Source organism: Scyliorhinus canicula, chromosome 3, assembly GCF_902713615.1.
Source record: "Scyliorhinus canicula chromosome 3, sScyCan1.1, whole genome shotgun sequence".
In the NCBI taxonomy this organism is placed as follows: Eukaryota; Metazoa; Chordata; class Chondrichthyes; order Carcharhiniformes; family Scyliorhinidae; genus Scyliorhinus; species Scyliorhinus canicula.
Window position 1 is genome coordinate 13,658,598 of NC_052148.1, and position 20,427 is coordinate 13,679,024.

General features: G+C 46.0%; 1 protein-coding gene across 6 annotated transcripts in view; it reads right to left on the bottom strand.

The window, feature by feature from the left end:
* The window catches only part of exoc6b (exocyst complex component 6B), a 658,566-nt gene that overhangs the window by 270,684 nt on the left and 367,455 nt on the right, over positions 1–20,427 (bottom strand). For all 6 annotated transcript variants that reach the window (XM_038793136.1, XM_038793134.1, XM_038793132.1 and 3 more), the window contains 5 exons: positions 16,201–16,284; positions 15,973–16,019; positions 14,225–14,345; positions 9,438–9,509; positions 5,663–5,760 (listed from right to left, as the gene is read on the bottom strand). In XM_038793136.1, the coding sequence (XP_038649064.1) occupies positions 5,663–5,760; positions 9,438–9,509; positions 14,225–14,345; positions 15,973–16,019; positions 16,201–16,284 (422 nt within the window). The remainder of the gene's footprint in view (positions 1–5,662; positions 5,761–9,437; positions 9,510–14,224; positions 14,346–15,972; positions 16,020–16,200; positions 16,285–20,427) is intronic.

A 20,427-nucleotide genomic window follows, 5' to 3' on the forward strand; every position in this document is an offset into this window, starting at 1 on the left:
ATAATAAAAATAATAATAATGGCTTATTGTCACAAGTAGGCTTCAATTAAATTACTGTGAAAAGCCCCTAGTCGCCACATTCCGGCACCTGTTCAGAGAGGCTGGTACGGGAACTGGACCCACGTTGCTGCCTTGTTCTGCATTACAAGCCAGCTGTTTAGCCCACTGTGCTAAACCAGCCCAAGTCTGAATTTTGTCTTGGTCTTGCTGCACGCAGGCAGGGATGGCTTCGGTGTGACGTGTTGCGGATGGTACTGAACATGGTGCATTCACCAGTGAACATCCCCACTTCTTACTTTATGATGTCGGGACGGTCATTATGAAGCAGCTGAAGGGGTTGTAGCAAGGATTCCACTCTGAAGGAGCTCCTGCAGTGATGTCCTGAGGCTGAGACTATTGGCCTCTGACAACCACAACCATCTCCCTTTGTGCTAAGTATGGCTCCAACCAATGGAACATTTTCCCTCAATTACTCGGAAATCAATTGTACGAGGGATCCTTGATGCCAGTCGAACACAAATGCTGCCTGATGTCAAGGGCAGTCATTTCAACTCCGGAATCCAGCTCCTTTGTGCAAGTTTGGGCGAAGGCTTAATGAGATCAGAAGCTGACTGGGCCTTGTGGAACACAAACTGAGCACTGATAAGCAGATTATTACTGACCAAGTGCCACTTGATAATACTGCAGACGGCAACTTCCATAGCTTTGCTGATGATCAAAAGGAGGCAGGTGGGACAGGAACTGACCAGGTTTGATTTGTCCTGCTTTTTGTGGACATAAAATTGGGCAATTTTCCACATTGTCGGGTAGATGTCACTGTTTTAGCTGTACTGGAACAGTTGGAGCACAGGTTTTCAACTCTATGACTAGGATATTGTCAGGGCTCAAAACCTTTGCTGTAACCAATGCTTTCAGCCATTTCTTGATGCCACATGGAGTGAATTGAATTATCTGAAACTGGCATCGAAGGTGGTGGGGACCTCAGGAAAGTTTGTGCTGGATCATCCACTCGATACTTCTGGCAGAGGATGGTCGCAAATACTTCAGCCTTGTCTTTTGTCCAGATGTGCTGGGTAATCCCCATCATTGAGGATGATGATATCTGTGGAGCCTCCTTCTCCTCCAGTTAAATGTTTAATTGTCCACCACTATTCACGACTGGATGTGGCAGGACTGCAGAGCTGTGATCTCATCCATTGGTTGTCAGATTGTTTAGCTCTGTGTATGGCATGTTGCTTGCACACAATTACAAATAACTTCTTCCTTATAAAAAAAAGAGCAAATCAGCCATAAGCGGCCAAGCATGTTACTGAAGAGGGCCAGAGTTAATGAGTTGCTTTCAGATGGCAACGTTAACGCATCCTTTTCTTTCTTCAACATGACCCATGGCCTGAATGATGCAACATTGCTTCTAGTTACTTTGCAGGCTTAAGGACTGCCCTTCCTTGGTCACGCAAGAATGCTCTAAAAGCTTTGCTGATTCTATGGGTTGCTCAGCCTAAACCAAGCAGCTTAAGCACAGCGATAGCTAAAATTCCAAGTATTTGGAGTCAAGTCCTCACATTGTCTTTTTGTGGAATTCACATTGTGTGGAGGAAATTTCCTTTTGGGCTCATTCATGATGTGGAACCTAATGTTGAAGGTGAGTTTTTGACTCTGGGAAATCTGGTTAATCGTTACACACATTCAATCATTAAAACAATGTCCCAGTGCTTATGCGTGTCCCGATATCCTCCCAATTCAGTCATATGCTGAGAACTTGGAGCATTGTGAAGTCATCCGTTTTATGATAAGTGTTCAACGAACATCTATTCTTTTTCCATGCTTACAAAATTCAGAATTACTTCAAAACAAAGAAGAACACATTATACATTGATCTGGTCCGTCCAATAAGTTCAATAATTACCATCCATTCCCAACGCTCCATAATTTTCTCTACCCCCCCCCCCCCCCACCCGATTAAATTTTTAATGTTATTCACCTCCATTGCAATGGTTCTGTGTTCCATTAAACACTTGCAATCAGCTATGGCACAGGTTAGAAACAGTGCTCTTGCACTGTCCCATCATACACTCCCAGAACAGTGTTTTATTACAATCTCAGGAGAGACCTGTAACTTCTTTTAAGTAGGTGAAATTTGATACCCCAGTTATTAAAAACCACAAGAATCCACTAAATATTATCTACCTATACTCTCACATCTACAATTAACAGGAGTTAAACATGAATTAACAAGAAAATTGTGACCAAATATAAACTATAACCTGCAAATTGAATGGCAGATACAACAAAGACAGATCTTAGTCCACTCAGAATTTAGTGGTCACGACGAGTCACAAAATCCTTCAAACTCTTCGTCTTCCTCACAAATAATTTCTCCATTTTTGATGTTTATTCTTTCACGGGATGTGGGCGTCGCTGGCAAAGCCAGCATTTGTTATCCATCCCTAACTGCCTATAAACTGAGTTGCTTGCTGGGCTATTTCAGAGGTAAGTTAAAAGTCAATCACATTGCTGTGGGTCTGGAGTCGCTTGTAGGCACATTTCCTTCCCTGAAGGAAATTAATGAACCCAATGGTCAATCAACAATGGTTCATGGCCACCATTACTGAGACGAGGTTTTAATTCCAGATTTTACAATTTACAGAAATAACTTGGATGAAGGGATTAAAGGTAAGATTGCTAAATTTGCTGATAACACAAAGGTAAATTGTGAAGGGGTCATATCCGGCCCAGAGGGATATAGGTATTTAAATGAGTGGGCAAAGATCTGGCAAATAGAGTATACTGTGGGAAAACGTGAAATTATCCATTTTGGAAGGATGAATAAAAAAGCACATTATCCAAAGCGTGAGAGATTACAGAGCTCGAAGATGAAGGGGGTGCCTTAGTGCGTGAGTCGCAAAAGTTACAGGTACAGCAAGTAATTAGGAAAGCGAGTAGAATGTTGTTGTTTATTGTGAGGGGAACTGATTACAAAAGTAGGGAGGTCATGCTTCAGTTATACAGGGCATTGGTGAGACCACATCTGGAGTACTGTGTACAGTGTTGGTCTCCTTAATTAAAGAAGGATGAAAAAGCTTTGGAAGCAGTTCAGAACCATTTACTAAATTAATACCAGGAATGAGTGGGTTGTTTTATGAGGAACGGTTGGACAGGCTGCGCTCGTAACTCCTGGATTGGATTTGTTTATTGTCACGTGTACCGAGGTACAGTGAAGTTCAGGCAGATCATTCCATGCATTAAAAAAAACATTTGACACACATAAATACAGAATGTAAATACACAGACACAGGCATCGGGTGAAGCATACAGGAGTGTAGTACTACTCAGTAGAGAAGATGTGTGAAGAGATCAGTTCAGTCCATAAGAGGGTCATTTAGGAGTCTGGTAACAGTGGGGAAGAAGCTGTTTTTGAATTTGTTAATGTGTGTTATCAAACTTTTGTATCTCCTGCCAAATGGAAGAGTGAATAAGCCAGGTGGGAGGGGCCTTTGATTATGCTGCCCGCTTTCCCAAGGCAGCAGGAGGTGCAGATAGAGTCAATGGATAGGAGGCAGGTTTGTGTGATGGAGCGGGCTGTGTTTCTTACAGACTTGGGCCGAGCAGTTGCCATACCAGGCTGAGATGCAGTCAGATAGGATGTTTTCTTTGGTGCATCTGTACAAGTTGGTAAAGTCAATGTGGATATGCCTTAGTTTCCTGAGAAAGCATGGGTGCTGTTGTGCTTCTTGGTCGTAGCGTCAACGTGTGTGGACCAGGACAGATTGTTGGTGCTGTGCACACCAGGAAGCGGTCAACCATCTCCACCTCGGCACCATTGATGCAGACAGGGGTGTGTATAATACTTTGCTCCCTGAAGTCAATGACCAGCTCTCGGAGTTTAGAAGAGTAAGAGACGACTTGATCAAAACCTTTAAGATCCCGAGGGGTGTTAACAAGGTGGAGTCACAGAGTATGTAGAATTCCGATAGTGCATAAGGGTGCCATTCGGCCCAGCGAGTCTGCACCGGCCCAGCGAGTCTGCACCGGCCCTCCGAAAGAGCCCGCTACCAAGGCCCATTCCTCGGCCCTATCCTTGTAACCCTGCACATTGATCGTGGCCAACCTATCCAACCTGCATATCTTTAGACAGTGGGATGAAACCGGAGCACCCGGAGGAAAACCACCGCAGACCCAGGGAGTACGAGCAAATGTCACACAGGCGGTCACCAAGGAAGGAATCAACCCATGAACTCTGGTGCTGTGAGGCAGCAGTGCTAACCACTGTGCAGCCCTTTGTGTAGAGGATGTTTCCTCATGTGGGAGAATCTAGAAGTAGGGGTCACTATCATAATTTTCCAATATTCGCTCATGCAATGTGGATGTCCATCCTTGAGAGCGTTTAAGAGTCAACCACATTGCTATGGATCTGGAGTCACGTATAGGCCAGACCAGGTAAGGGCCACAGATTTCACCATTTGCTGTGGTGAGATTCAAACCCAGGTCCCAGAGCATTACCCTGGGTCCCTGGGATACTAGTCCAGCGATAATGTCACTAGGCCACTGCCTTCCACACTACATCACTGCTTCGCCTAGCTCCTTCTCGGAGCTAGTTTGATCCCCAGCCATCAGCAGTGCACAACCACCCCAAGCTTCGCAAATGGAATCTACAGAGCTGGCTCAATTTGGTCTGGATGATGTAAACCCACCAACATTATCAAGTCCTAAACCCATATTTGTTTTGCTTATTCTGAGTTTCTAGATCTAGATCTTCAGTGTTCTTCACTTTGCCTGTACTGCTCCAGTAGACTGCTACTGCACAGCTTGGGCTGATCTGTATTCTTTTATATGAAACAAGGAAGCTCAGTTTTATTTCTAGGTTTACCCTTGTCTGCTTCCCTTTCAGTTTCATTTCCACTTCTGTTCCTGTTTGAGGTCAGGTCTGCCTCAAAAACATAGAAATTACATTTTTAAACATAGATTTCCTCGTAACAGGTACAGGATGGGTTAGACTTTGGGCAAAGTTTTCTCTGCACCATCCTATCAAACATTCCGAAAAGAAGTCCAGCAAGAGTCAGATTGAGAAGCTCTCTTTGCACTCTTTACAGCAAACATTCTTAATTTGTGTTATATTCAGGGTGAGGTTTATCTAACTGAATTACCTACCTTAAGCACCTTCTATTGGATCAGTGACATTTTCTCCATTTGCTACCATCATCAAACTTATTGTGTCTGACCTGTGCTGATCTTTAGCATGAGCTGTCAGCATGAATCAATGAAAACAGGAATAAAACTGCTCAAACACATTACGCAAGGGTGGTTATAGGCAGAGAGACTTTCAATCCTTCAGAAATATTCCCCACCCCCCCCCCCCAAATTCAGGGGCAATTTAGCATGGCCAGTCCACCAACCCCACACAAAAAGGGTTGTGGGGGTGGGACCCACACAGATACAGGGAAAATGTGCAAACTCCACATGGACAGTGACCTGGGGCCAGAACTCTGGTCCTCGACATCGTGAGGTGGCAGTGCTAACCACTACGCCACTGTGCTAAACGTTCAAAAATAACAACTCGCATTTGTAAATCAAATGCACTCCAGGTTGGAATAAACTGGGCAGAAGTAAAGGAGGACAGCTAACTGTTTTGTTTGTAAACTCTGAGAAGATTATTCCATCTTACCTGAAGACCCCGGACCACTTCTTCAGCAGAATTTCACCGTACTGATCTCGGATCTCGAGTAGCATGTCGAAGTACTGATTGACTGGAAATCCATAACCCTGCAAAAGAAATGCAAGTGTTTCAATCGTCAGCATTCTGAACAGCGAACGCTCGGGACAAACACACTAAGGTTGATAGGGTCTGAAAGAAATACAGCCAAAATATCCTTTGAAGAAATAATTCCAATCTCCGGCATCAGCAGTATCAGAATCACTGTTACCGTGACGACAAAAGGCTTCATCGATTGTAACTAGTCTGAGCTCTAATTCAGAAAACCTCTATCACATGCCTCTGAACTTTGCTTCCTCGGCCTTCCTAGATTGTCCGACTCAATCTTTCTTCTCCAAAATCCTGAAGATTGTCACCAAGGCTCATTGCACCATCACCTACATAAAATCAGGGCCTCTGACCTGTGGGACATCCAACCCCAGCTTAGTCACCCTTCTGTCCTACAAGTCCTTAGAAACACAGGCCTGGGATAAAACAGGAGTGATTTTAATGATGACATTTACAGCGTCAGTAGACTGAGATTTCAATTCATAAAAACCAAGTCCTTAGGAAGGCAACAGCACTGCATAAATCCTGGCAGATTTTGTCCTAACTAGACGTGTGTTACCCTGACTGAAGGCATTACGCGAGTTCATAATGATGTTTACAGATTGCATTTTTCTTCTGTTTGGGTCACGATGAACATCAAGAAGCAGTACCCTTGATTGTGTCATTCCTTGTACGATACTGTCTGCATCCTGAAGCCAGTGATTCACAGAAAACAATCAAAATTCTCACAGGGTTTGACCGGGTAGATGCAGAGAGGCTGCTTCCCATAAGTGGAGAGTGTAGACGGTCACTGCCTTAGGATAAAGAATAATTTTGGAGAGAAATGGCAAAAAAAGTCTTGCCTCAGCAGGTGTGTCTTTGGCATTTTCACCACAGAGGCTCACTGAGTTTACAGTAATTCCCAACTTAACCGGCGAGTTGCACTCTTTAAACAAAATACAACTTTAAGCAAATCAGATTTTCTCAGAGGTTCTGAGAGCCAGTCTCACCCCCGGGCCCTGGTGGGTCTGCCCCCCATAGGCCTCCATCCCACTGGTCCCAACGAGTAAGTCCTCGGTCTCATTCACCTGGACATTTGAGACATTTGGAGCATAGCAGTGAGCGAATGAGAGGCCAGGTGGGAGCGAAGCAGCGTGTTGGGTGGCAGCAGGGCATCGAGTGAGGCTGAAGTAGGATGGGAGCAGGCGGTGAGTGTGGCAGAAGCGAGGCAGGAGACAGGGCCGGAGCGAGGCAGGAGACAGGGCGGGAGCGAGGCAGGAGACAGGGCGGGAGTGAGGCAGGAGACAGGGCGGGAGCGAGGCAGGAGACAGGGCGGGAGTGAGGCAGGACACAGGGCGAGAGAGAGGCAGGAGACAGGGCGGGAGCGAGGCAGGAGACAGGGCGGGAGAGAGGCAAGAGACAGGGCGGGAGCGAGGCAGGAGACAGGGCAGGAGTGAGGGAGGAGACGGGGTGGGAGCGAGGCAGGAGACAGGGCGGGAGCGAGGCAGGAGACGGGGCGGGAGCGAGGCAGGGCGGGAGCGAGGCAGGAGACAGGGCGGGAGCGAGGCAGAAGGCAGGGCGGGAGCGAGGCAGGAGACAGGGCGGGATCGAGGCAGGAGACAGCCGGGAGCGAGGCAGGAGACAGGGTGGGAGCGAGGCAGGAGACAGGGCGGGAGCGAGGCAGGAGACAGGGCGGGAGCGAGGCAGGAGACAGGGCGGGAGCGAGGCAGGAGACAGGGCGGGAGCGAGGCAGGAGACAGGGCGGGAGCGAGGCAGGGGACAGGGCGGGAGCGAGGCAGGGGACAGGGCGGGAGCGAGGCAGGAGACATGGCGGGAGCGAGGCAGAAGGCAGGGCGGGAGTGAGGCAGGAGATAGGGCGGGACCGAAGCAGGAGACAGGGCAGGAGCGAGGCAGGAGACAGGGTGGGAGCGAGGCAGGAGACAGGGCGGGAGCGAGGCAGGAGACAGGGTGGGAGTGAGGCAGGAGACAGGGCAGGAGCGAGGCAGGAGACAGGGCAGGAGCGAGGCAGGAGACAGGGCGGGAGCGAGGTAGGAGACAGGGTGGGAGCGAGGCTGAAGACAGGGCGGCTCTCCGTATGAGCATTGTGACGAACAGGAATAGTCCATTCAGCCCCTCGAGTCTGTCCCGCCATTCACTAAGATCATAGCTGATCTGGGACCGAACTCCATATACCTACCGTTGGCCCATATCCCTCAACCTGTTTGCTCAACAACATCTATCTATCTCCGATTTAAATTTAACCACTGATCTGGCATCAACTGCTCTTACCAACCTTTGAGCGAAGTGCTTCCAACATCTCTCCTGACTGGTTTAGGCTATACCCCTTCATTTTAGAATCTCCAACTAGTGGCAATAGTTTATCTTCATCTACCCTGTCCTTCCTTGTTAATATCTTGAATACTTCGATCAGATCACCCCTTATCCTTCTAAATTCTAGTGAAAGCAGGTCTAATTTGAGTAATCTCGCCTTGTAACCCAATCCCTGTAATAGTGCCATTCCCCTGCCTTTTCCCCATACTCCTGCACATTGTTTCTATTCAAATAATCATCTAATGCCCTGTTGAACGGCTCGATTGAACCTGCCTCCACCACACTTCCAGGCAGAGCATTCCAGACCCCAATCACTCGCTGTGAGAGCAAGTTTTTTCTCGCATCACATTTGCTGCTTTTGGAGATCACTTTAAATCTCTGCTCTCTTGTTGCTAAACCTGTTACAGGCAGAAACAGTTTCACTCCAGTCGCCACACAAGAGGAAGATTGTGGCTGCACGAGAAAGGGTGCAGAGGAGATTCACCAAGTTGTTTCCTGGGCTGGAGAGTTTCAGCTATGAGGAGAAGCTGGTCTTGTTTGTCTTCGAGCAGAGAAGGTGGAGAGGCGACCTGATTGAGATATACAAAATGATGAAGGACATAGATAGGAAGAAACCTTTCTCTTTAGTAGAGGTGTCAATAATCAGAGGCCATTACTTTATGATCAAGGCCAGGGTACATAGAGGAGATTTGAGGGAAATCCTTTGCACCCAGAGCATGTTGGGAAGCTGGAACTCACTGCCTGAACGAGGGGTAGAGGTGGGAACCCTCACAACATTTAAGAAACATTTCAATTAGCAATCAAAACACCATAGCTTACAAGGCCACAGACCAAGAGTTAGAAATGGGATTAGAACAGATAGGTGCTTGATGGCCAGTGCAGATAGGATGGGCTGAAGGGCCCCTTTCTGTTCTGTATGACTCTATCAACTCTGTTTACTTCCCTCATCTCCTCTTACCTTCTTCTCTCCAAGGAGAATAGTCCCAACTTCTCCAATCTATCTTCATATCTGAAGATTCTCATCCCGAGAACCAGTCCTGTAAAGCTCTTCTGCACTCTCTCCAATGCGTTCACATCTTTCCTAAAGTGAGGTCCCCAGAACTGTACACGAGATCCAACTAGGGTCTTGTATCAGCTCAGCACAATCTCTTTGCTCTTGTACTCTGTGTCTTCATGGGCGGCACAGTAGAACAGAGGTTAGCACTATTGCTTCACAGCACCAGGCTCCCAGGTTCGATTCCCGGCTTGGGTCACTGTCTGTGCGGAGTCTGCATGTTCTTATTTATAAAGAATAAAGTAACTGTCTCAACCTTACCACTCAGTTAGTTTAGATACAAGGCTTTACTGAAGTGCAGCTATGGGAAGTTACCTGCAGAGTGTCCGCAAAGAGTACAAGAAGATTCTTCAAATCCAAGACCAAGTTCGGGTCAGAGCAGTATGACTGAATGGGAGGGAAAAAGAGAAATGTTTAATGCCAGACAACTTCAAACTGTCGTTCAACGTATCTAAATTTGTGAGTAACCCATGATCATTTGACTGTATGAAGGGGCCAGACACAACGCTGAAGCTCTTCACCTTCAGAGTATTAGAAAGACGACACTATTCGTACCAACTTTTATTACCTCAAGCCCATACCAACGTAACTCACAGCTATTGAGTACTTTTTAAATTATGGTCACTGTTGCAATGCCAGAATCAAGTTGAAGACAACACTCACTGCTTCATTTCCTTCTGTGATTCATTGCTCTTCAGACCCACAATGATGTTCCTCTTCACTTCCCTCAGTTTTGCATTCATGTAACAGTCGACAAGCCTTTCAAACTCAAAGTGGAGCATCAAGAGCGGCACGGTGGTACAGTGGTTAGCATTACTGTCTCACAGCGCCAGAGACCGAGTATATTCCAATATTGGGTGCGTTTGTCAAGTTTGCACTTTCTCCCCGTGTATGTATGGGTTTTTTCCAGGTGCTCTGGTTTTCTCGCACACTCCAGAGATGTGCAGGTTAGGTGGATTGGCCATGCTAAATTGTCCCTCAGTGTCCAAAGGTTAGGTGGGGTTATGGGGACGGGGCGGGGGATTGAGCCTGGGTGATGTTTGCAGACTCGATGGGCCGAATGGCCTCCTACTGCACTGTAGGAATTTAATCCTATATCCTTGCACCTCCCTATCTCAGTAACCTCCGCTAACCTCGTACCAGCCTCCCCGGACAGGCACCGGAATGTGGCGACTAGGGGCTTTTCACAGTAACTTAATTGAAGCCTACTCGTGACAATAAGCGATTTTCATTTCATTTCATTTCATAACCCTCCCGTGAACTCGCCAGTCCTCTGGTTCCAATCGGCAAGCATCTCTCCGCTTTAAAAGGATATATGGGCGGCACAATAGCACAGTGGGTAGCACTGTTGCTTCACAGCTCCAGGGTCCCAGATTCAATTCCCGGCTTGCATCACTGTCTGTGTGGAGTCTGCACGTTCTCCCCGTGTCTGCGTGGGTTTCCTCCCACAAGTCCCGAAAGACGTGCTGTTAGGTAATTTGGACATTCTGAATTCTCCCTTTGTGTTCCCGAACAGGCGCTGAAATGTGGCGGATCGTGGCTTTTCACAGTAACTTCATTGCAGTGTTAATGTAAGCCTACTTGTGACAATAAAGATTATTATTATATATTCTCCCTGTTGCATTGGCAACATTATAATGAAAACAACTTTGAACAGAACAATGATGGGAGTTATTACTGTATTCGAGAATGAGATAGATTGACACTATAGAAATCACTGAATATGGGGAGAGATCAGGAAAGAGAAGTTGTTTTTTATTGTTTTAGGGAATGTGGACGTCGCTGGCAAGGCCAGCATTGGTTTCCCTTCCCCAATTGCCTTGAGGTGGTCGTGGTGACCTTCCTTCTTGAACCACTGCAGTCCATGGCATGTAGGTACATCCGGCGTGCTGTTGTGGAAGGAGTTCCAGTATTTTGACACATCAACAGTGAGGGGACGGCAATGTATTTCCAAGTCAGAATGGTGTGTGGCTTGGAGGGAAACTTGCAGATGGTTGTGTTCCCAGGTGTCTGCTGCTCTCGTCCTTCTGGTGGTAGATGCTACGGGTTTGGAAGGTGCTGCTGAAGGATCCTTGTTTTGTATCTTGTAGATGGGACACACTGCTGCCACTATGTTAGTGATGGAGGGACTGAATGGTGACTGTGGTAGATAGGTTTTATCGTGGATGCTGTTGAACTTCTTCAGTGTTGCTGGAGCTGCACTCATCCAGGCAAGTGGAAAGTATTTCCCTCTCTTCACTTGTGCCTGTAGATGTTGGACAGGCTTTGAGGAGTCAGGAAGTGAGTTACTCGCCACAAAATTCCTAACCTCTGACCTGCTTGTGCAGCCATGTTATTTACATGGCTCGTCCAGTTCAGTTTCTGGTCAATGGTAAACCCTTGATGTTGATCATGTGAGATTCAGCAATGGCAATGCCACTGAATGTAATCGGGAGGTATTTTGATTCTCGCTTGTTGGAAATGGTCATTGCCCGAGACTTGTATGATGTGAACGATACTTTCCACTCATCAGCGAAAGCCTGAATATTGTCCAGATCTTGCTGCATTTGGAAACGGACTGCTTCAGTATCGGAGGAATCGTGAATGCTGCTGAACATCGTACAATCATGGGCGAATATCCCCACTTTTGACCTTATGATGGGGTAACATCATTGATGAATCAGCTAAAGATGTTTGGGCATTGAACACTACCTTGAGGGACTCCTGGGGTGATATCTGAGGTCTGAAATGATTGACCTCCAACAAACACAACCATCTTCCTTTGTGCGAGGTGTTACTCCAACCACCAGAGAGTTTTCCATCTTATTTCCACTGACGTTTGGTGCCACACCTGGTGAAATGCTGCCTTGATGTGAAGTGAAGTCACTCTCACCTCACCTCTGGAGGTCAGCTCTTTTGTCCATTTTTTAGACCCAGACCATAATGGGGTCAGAAGTTGAGTGGCCATGATGGAACCCAAACTGAGTGGCAGTGAGCAGGTTATTGCTGAATAAATGCTCCTGGACAGCACTGCTGACAACCCATTCCATCACTTTGCCGATGATTGAGAGTAGACTGATGGGGCAGTAACTGGCCAGGTTGGATTTGTCCTGCTTTCTGTAGACGGGACTTACCTGGCAATTTCCCCCATTGCAGGGAAGATGCCAGTATTTTGGCTCTGCTAGAACAGCTCGTCTAGGGACATGACTCGTCCTGGAGATAGAACAATCAGCCAATGATCTTACTAAATGGAACAACAGGCACGAGGGGCTGTGTGCCCTACTCCTTACCTACAAAGAATAAGTAATTGTCATGAATATTAATTAAATTACAAATTATAGAATGCACTGAAATATCTGCTGCTGAACTTGGAAGGAGCGGGTCTATTGATTGAGTAGTGGAGGTGAGAGTATGGCCAATGTTCTGGAGCTTTAAATGATTGCATAGAGCCCAGGTTAAGCCTTCGCCCCACTCCCTAGTCACCCGTGTCCCACCTTCTGACATTTTCTCCTTGGAGACTTCTACATCTCTCATTGCTTCTTATAGACCCACAGGTCAGACGAGGTTGATGGTCATCTCTGCTCACATCCCTTTGACTTGCCATTAAAATGTATTCCCAAAATCCTCTATAAAGTGACCAGAGATATTTATCCGATTTAAAGGCACCATACAATTGCAAATGCAGGCTAGGGAGCAGTATGAGAGGCCTAGGTAGATGTCATGTAGAACTTGATCACGAGTGACACAAAGAATGGCAGTGATAGAAAGGACTTGCATTTATATAGCACCTACTGCAACATCAGGACATTCCAAAGTACTTTCCTGGTGTGGCCACCAGGGGCTGATTTAGCACACTGGGCTAAACCGCTGGCTTTAAAGCAGACCAAGGCAGGCCAGCAGTACGGTTCAATTCCCGTACCAGCCTCCCTGAACAGGTGCCGGAATGTGGCGACTAGGGGCTTTTCACAGTAACTTCATTTGAACCCTACTTGTGACAATGAGCGATTTTCATTTCAGTGATTTTTAGGAAAGGTAGCAGCTAATTTATGCAAAGCAAAATCCCACAAAAGAATGGTGTGCTTATAACCAAATAATTTGATAATCAGTGATGTTGGCAATAGCACCACGTTAGCTGTTCCAGCCTGGAAGGGCAGGTAGGGCCTCGGCTTATTGGCTCATCCGAAAGGCAGCACCTTTGACCGTTCAGTGTTTTTTTGTCCCCTCCACCGAGCTGGCATTGTCATCCGAGAACTGGAGAAGAGTCGGCTAGCACAGGAAGATTACAAGTGGAAAATGTACAAGGAGTTTGGCACTGAGTGGCTATGAGGATTTACAGTCAAGCCCGATTCTGTCTTCTTCTGATAACATCTACATTTTGCAGCAGGAGCCACTGAGAAGTCACCAAGAGAGGTTAAATTTACCTCTCCCTAAACTAGTTTTCACGATTTACTTTTAAACACTTGAAAGGGAAACATTCACAGGGCTGTCAGGAAAGAGCAAGGCAATGGGACTAACAGGACAGATTTTTTTTTTTAAGTGTTTGCAAAGGTACAATGGGCCCCTTCTGTGTTGTACAAAGTGGTGACCGAAATTTACGTGTAATAAACAAATGTTTGTGTTATGGATCTGTACCGACGTCCAGGATATCTACATAACAACTTGCACACACCAATGTGAATCAAAGCACTTTGCAGTGGGACTAAGAAGCGATAAGGACAGTAGGATGCAGTTGCGAGGTAGATTGAGAAGGCTTTTAAAGGTGGGGAGGGAGATATTGTCGGAGGGGATTAGTGAGAGCGAGTTCCAGAGTGTAGGTGTGTAGTAGCTGATGAAGCTAGGAGAGAATTATAATGCCTGCTTGGGGAAAGTGGAGGGCTTATGCTGATTCACAGGGCTACAAATGTTGGTGGTAGGAGGGTATAATTCAATTTAACAAGTGGAACAGAGCAGAAGTAAAATGCTTTTAAAAATTAGAATCAGCAGTAAAGGTTTCCATGTTCAATAATGTCTTGCAATACAAGTAGTGCTTTGAAATGGTAGCGGGCAGGAACTGGAGTGGTGGAGGGGAGTGTACGTGGAGGAGGGGAGGTTCAGTGGGGGGCAGATTTCACAATCTCACTTACTGAATGAGTCCTGAGTGCAGACATGGTTTTGGACACCGCCAATTCCCACAGCTGATCAATGTACGCTCTGTTCACCAGACCCTGCGTAGTGTGCAATATGTGGTCTTCAACTACAAAAAACCTGAGAGAGAATCAGGACAAGTCAGAATCAGCCACAAAGTCAGTCAGTAAAAACACACACATGCACAGCAAAAGCGCACCCTTGATTGCCACCGATCCGCAGACAGATTTAAAGCAGGATTTGTTGCAGTGTTAAGCTTTGCAATGTGGGGTATTGCTAAACACCTGGCTTGCTTTTCACTCATCCACAATCACACATCTTCGGTGAATGCTGCTCAAAGTCAGGAGCACAAAAGTTTGTAGTTTTGCTTCAATTAAAATTTATCTTTGCGTTCACAAGGGGAGAGGAATATCAATTCTGGAGGGTGGAGGGAGACTGGGGAGGGGAGAAAGGCATAGGGATAGGCAGGAGATGAGAGAAACAGTAAAGGAAGAGGAGAGACAAGGTCAAGGGAGAGGCGGAGGGGGAAGAGGGAGAGGGGAGAAAAGAGGGAGACAAGGCAAGGAGGAGAGGTAGGAAAAAAGGACAGCAGAAAGGAGAAATGGGGAGGGAACAAAAAGGGAAAACATTGAGATGGGGAAGGGGAAAGACAGAGGAGGTACTGCTCCCTCATGGCACTGAGGACCCGGGTTCGATCCCAGCCCCGGGTTACTGTCCGTATGGAGTTTGCACATTCCTCGGGTCTGTGTGGCCACGCTAAATTCTCCCTTATTGGAAGAATTGAGTACTCTAAATTTATTTTTAAAAAGGAAAAAGAGAGGAAAGAATTGGTGAAAAGAGAAAGGAGTGGGGGAAGGGAGAGAAAAAAAAGGAGAGACAAGAATGGGGCAGAGGGAAAGGGGAGAAAAGTGGGAGAGGAGGCAAGGAAAAGAGGTTGAAAAAAGGACAGCAGAAGGAGAAAGACAGGGGATGCAGAGTGAGGGAAGGAGGGGGAAAAAGGAGAGAAGGCGAGGGGGGTGAAGACAGAATAAAGGAAAAGAGAGGAAGGAACTGGTGAAAAGGGAAAGGGAGAGACAAAACGGAGAGACAAGAATGGGGTAGAGGAAGAGGGGAGAGAGGGAGGACAGAAAGAGCGGGAAAGAGTAAAGGTAAAGGGGAAATAAAGAGGTGGAAATGGAGAGAACGGAAAAAGAAGTGGACATCTTCACACAATTTTTCTACTGAAATGTCTTTTTTCACAAGATTAATTGGATAGCTTCTGGAATAGGATCCAACTCCATCGTCCGACCTTTATTCCAGTTGAAAACCAAGATGGAAACCAAGACCTTGTCTGAATGATTCAGGTACACACTGTCAACCAGCAGAACACGATAATAAGTAGAAGACATTCTCAGCCTAAAGTTCCCTCTTACCATGGTCATTCACAATGGCCAGATTTGCAGACAAAGATTTGAGGGGAGGAGACCTACCAAGGTTTTTTTTGGGGGGGGGGGGGAAGAGGAGAGAGACAGAATGTGAACATGAGGAGGAGAATGGGAAAGAGAGATAGTCAGAGAGAAAATAAGACAAAATGGGGGAGGCACAAAGGAAGGAACCCGCATTTGGAGCAGCGTCCTGGTAGCGAAAGCCCATTCCTGAAAACAAAACCGAACACAATCCCTCCACTAATGAACACCAATCGAAAATGTAAATCAGGAGAACATAGCACCAGTGGAACTTTTTCTTTGCATGAAAAACATACACTCACCCTACAATTTGATTAAAATACCTCCTGTAGCCGTCTAGCGTTTCATGCTGCAACAAGACAAGCATTTTCAGTTAGGACAATAAAGGACTGCAAAAATAAAGCATTAAAAAAAAAAGGGTCATACACTGGCATGCACAGTAATTCAGGGCAAAAACAAAAAGGAATACTGTTTCATCAAGGTTAAAATGCTCTTTGGTTAATGGAAATGAAAGGGGAGATTATTCCTACCATGTTGGAAGGAGGCTGCAGGACTAAGCGGGCCTGTTTCTTTCTTTGTTTCCTGTAGTAGTTCTCAAATGTATCTTGGGCACCCTGGAGAAATGAAACAGAAGAAAAGTGGATGTGTGTTGGAGTCGGGAGTGCGTGAGCACATTTTTAAGGACTGACAAAAGCAGATTTGTTGCCGAAAGCCAGACACCTTTAACCGAGGCTCCTGTCTACACAATAGGCTTCCCATGTAGACAGGAACACCCCAAAACCTCCTTCCCTTCGACCAGTGTATCCCGATTGCTCCCATTATCTGAAGCACCAGATACGTCAATGGACGTTTCCGCTCATTAAAATCTGCCTTTGTAATTTACCAAAAAAGCTAAAAGCAAATGTTCTCAGCATTGGGATAAGTTACAGAGTCGGGCAGCACAGAATGAGGCCATTCAGTCCATTTGGAACGTGCTAGCTCAATGAAAAAGATATCTAATTAGTCCCACTCTTCAGCCCAAAGCCCTTCCAATGTATACCTCTCTACTGTTCGCCCCTCTATTGTTCGTTCAACTCATTTTGAAAGTCACAGCCAAATTTGATTCACCGCTCTCTCCGTGCCATCCCCGTTCACATAAAACGGGGAAAACATTCTCTTCAGCTCCCCTGGTTAACTGCTCAAGAAAAAGAGAGCACACAAGGAGGAACGATAAAGGTAATTCAAGATATTGGCTATTTTTACTGCGGAAAGATCAAAGAAATTGGCCTTGCATCCTTGATAATTCAGAGAGACCATGATGTGATTTAATTGACGTTTTCAAGGTTAGGAAGGGAATTGAAAACAAATAATTATGGAAAATGTTCACAATTGCAGATGAAACAGATACAAAGTTAGGTTCAGGGTAAGAAGGGAAGAGCTGCTGAATACTATCAACCAAAGAGTGAAAAGGATCGTGATCAAATTAGCAGGGAAGAAACCGTGGGTGAATATAAATTAATTCAATTACATAGAAGTTGAGGGATGATGCGCAACAGCGGTAAATGGAGTTAAGGATTATATGATGAAGACAGCTACGTGGGATTAATTATATCAAAAAGAGACAGGAATATGGGGCCAAATGGTCTTTTCTTGTTTCCAAAACTTCTCATTCTAGTGAACAGCAATACAGTAGCAACGATTTCAGTAGCAACTCCAGGGACGCCATTCTATGCCCTTAAAAGACTGAACTCCACAAAACGGTGCTATTTTTCGCAAGCAGATTTCCTGTTTCCATTCATTCCAAAAGAACAAACTATAACCGTTTTTTACAAAAAAAAACATCCACAGAACAAAGGGGGTTTTAAAGTCTAAATGACTCGAGACTGCGGCTGATTTTAATGAGAAGGCCTTTCTCCACCACCATCCCCCTTTGCCCCCCAACACAAAACAACTATTTAGAATTATTGTTTTTGTTTAAGGTTTTAAATTGCTGTAACCTTAAGTGGCTCCATAATCCCCTGACGTTTTAAGCTCACAGTGCATGTTCTTTAACTAATCAGGCAGTGTCTTTGCATTGCCGCTTGTATTAAGATCTCTCTGGGGGTAAGGCGGAGCAGGGGGTATGTGCAGGGAGGGTAGGGAATTTGCTCAGCAGCATCAATGGTGTTTGCGATGAGGGAAAACGATGTCGCTGACGGCCGGGAAATAGATGCAATCTGCGGTCTTGTCTCCCGTTGCTCAAGAACAGTGTATCACAGATAGCACGTATAGCGAGCTGGTCACACCACAGGTTAAGAATCCACAGGCAGGAAGGGAATGGGTGACCACCAGGCAGGGCAAGAGGACTCGGCAGGCAGTGCAGGAATCTCCTGTGGCCATTCCTCTGCAAAACAGGTATACCGTTTTGGATACTGTTGAGGTGACTGGCCTCTAAGGAGAAAGCAACAGCAGTCATCCTCAGGCGACTACGTCCGGGAGGGAGAGGGTGAACAGCCAGTGGCCCTGGTACACAAGACATAGGTGACAAAAAGGATGAGGTCCGAAATGCAGATTATAGGGAGTTAGGAAGTAAGTTGAAAAGTAGGACCTCAAAGGTAGTGATCTCAGGATTACTTTCAGTGCCACGTCCTAATCAGTGTAGAAATAGCAGGATATATCAGATGAATGTGTGGCTGGAAAGATGGTGCAATGAGTGTTTCAGATTCCTGGGCCATTGGGGCCGGTTCTGAGGGAGGTGGAATCGGTGCAATCCCAATGGGTTGCACCCTGGCCAGGACTGGGACTGATGTCCTCGTGTGGCTGGGGAGGGTTTAAACTAGAATGGCAGGGGGGTAAGAACCTAACCAGGGTGACAAGGAAAAAATAACAAGGACAGTAATGAAAGAACAATAAAATGCAAAAATGGTAGACAGGGTAATCAAGGGCAAGAGGCAGATTGGGCCCATTTGCAGGCCTAAACGCTACTTTGATCCATGACTTCTTTCCTTTGCTCTTTTTTACCTACACCCAAATGGACTCTACATTATCCATGTCTAAATCATCTCTCACAACTGTCTTCATTTCAACTATTATTAACAGTGCTCCCCCACCGCTTATTCTTTCCTTCCTGTCCTTCGGAAAGGTCAAATAGGGCCTGGCTGTTGCTGCTTTCAATAAAATAATAATAATAATCGCTTATTGTCACAAGTAGGCTTCAATGAAGTTACTGTGAAAAGCCCCTCGTCGCCACATTCCAGCACCTGTTCGGGGAGGCTGGTACAGGAATTGAACCGTGCTGCTGGCCTTGCTCTGCATTACAGGCCAGCCAGCTGTTTAGCCCACTTGGCTAAACCAGCCCCTCACATGAGAGGCCATTCCCCTCAACAGAACAAAGGAAAAATAGGATGATTAAAGATGACAAAAAGGCCTAAAGGCTTTTTATCTTAATGCATGAAGCATTCGGAGTAAGGTAGGCAAACTGGCGGTGCAGATTGAGGTAAATGGATATGATCCCATTGTCATGACAGTAACATGGTTACAAGGAGATCAAAACTGGGAATTTATCATTCAGGGATATTTGCCTTATTGGAAAAATAACAGGGAAGGAAAAGGTGTGGGGTAGCACTATTAATAAGAGATGAATTAAGGACACTTGTGAGACACGGTCTAGACTCGGATGATGTAGTGTCCATTTGGGTGGAGGCAGAAACAGCAAGGGAAAGACGACATTGGTAGGAGTAGTGTATAGACCCCCCAAACTACTCAAACTGTAGGAAAGGGCATAAATCAACAAATAATAGGCCATAAAAAGAATGGAACAATAATTATGGGTGAATTTAATCTCCCTGTTGATTGGGTTAATTAAGTTGGAAATGGTAACGATGACAATGAATTCATAGAGTGCATTAGGGATAGTTGCCTAGAGAATTTGTCATGGAGTCAACCAGCGAACAGGTTATCTTGGATCTGGTAACGAGGCAGGTTTAACAAATGACCTCAGCGTAAAGTTCCCCGAGGAAATAGGTGAGAAAATGCAGGAAGCTACAACACAAAGGGACTTGGGGTCCTTCTGCACTAAACACAGAAAGCTGGCACATAGGTGCAGCAGGTAATCAGGAAGGCGAATGAAATGTTGGCCCTTATTTCAAGAGGGTTGGAGTATAAGAGTGGGGAAGTCTTGCTACATTTATACAAGGTACTGGTGAGCACTGTGAGCAATTGTAGTCCCCTATTCAAGGAAAGGTATTATTTCATTGGGGGCGGTTCAGAGGGATGATCCCCGGCATGAAGGGAATGTCTTGTGAAGTTGAAAATGAAATGAAATGAAAATCACTTATTGTCACGAGTAGGCTTCAAATGAAGTTACTGTGAAAAGCCCCTAGTCGCCACTTTCCGGCGCCTGTTCGGGGAGGCTGGTACGGGAATTGAACTGTGCTGCTGGCCTGCATTGGTCTGCTTTCAAAGCCAGCGATTTAGCCCTGTGGTAAACAGCCCCGTTGAGACTCTATTCTTTGGAAATTAGAAGAATGAGAGGTGATCGCATTGAAACGTACGGGATTCTTAAGGGGCTTGACAGGGTCAATGCTGAGAGGACGTTTCCCCTCGTGGGAGAGTCTAGGGCCAGAGGGCAGAGTCTCAGAATACAGTGATGCCAATTTCTCCTCCCAGAGGGTTTAAGAGTTTACCAGAGAATCCCTACAGCGCAGAAGAACGCAAGGGTTGTGAGTCTTTGGAACTCCTTACCACAGAGAGCTGTGGGGGCAGAGTACTTTTGTATATTTAAGGCTGAGATAGATTCT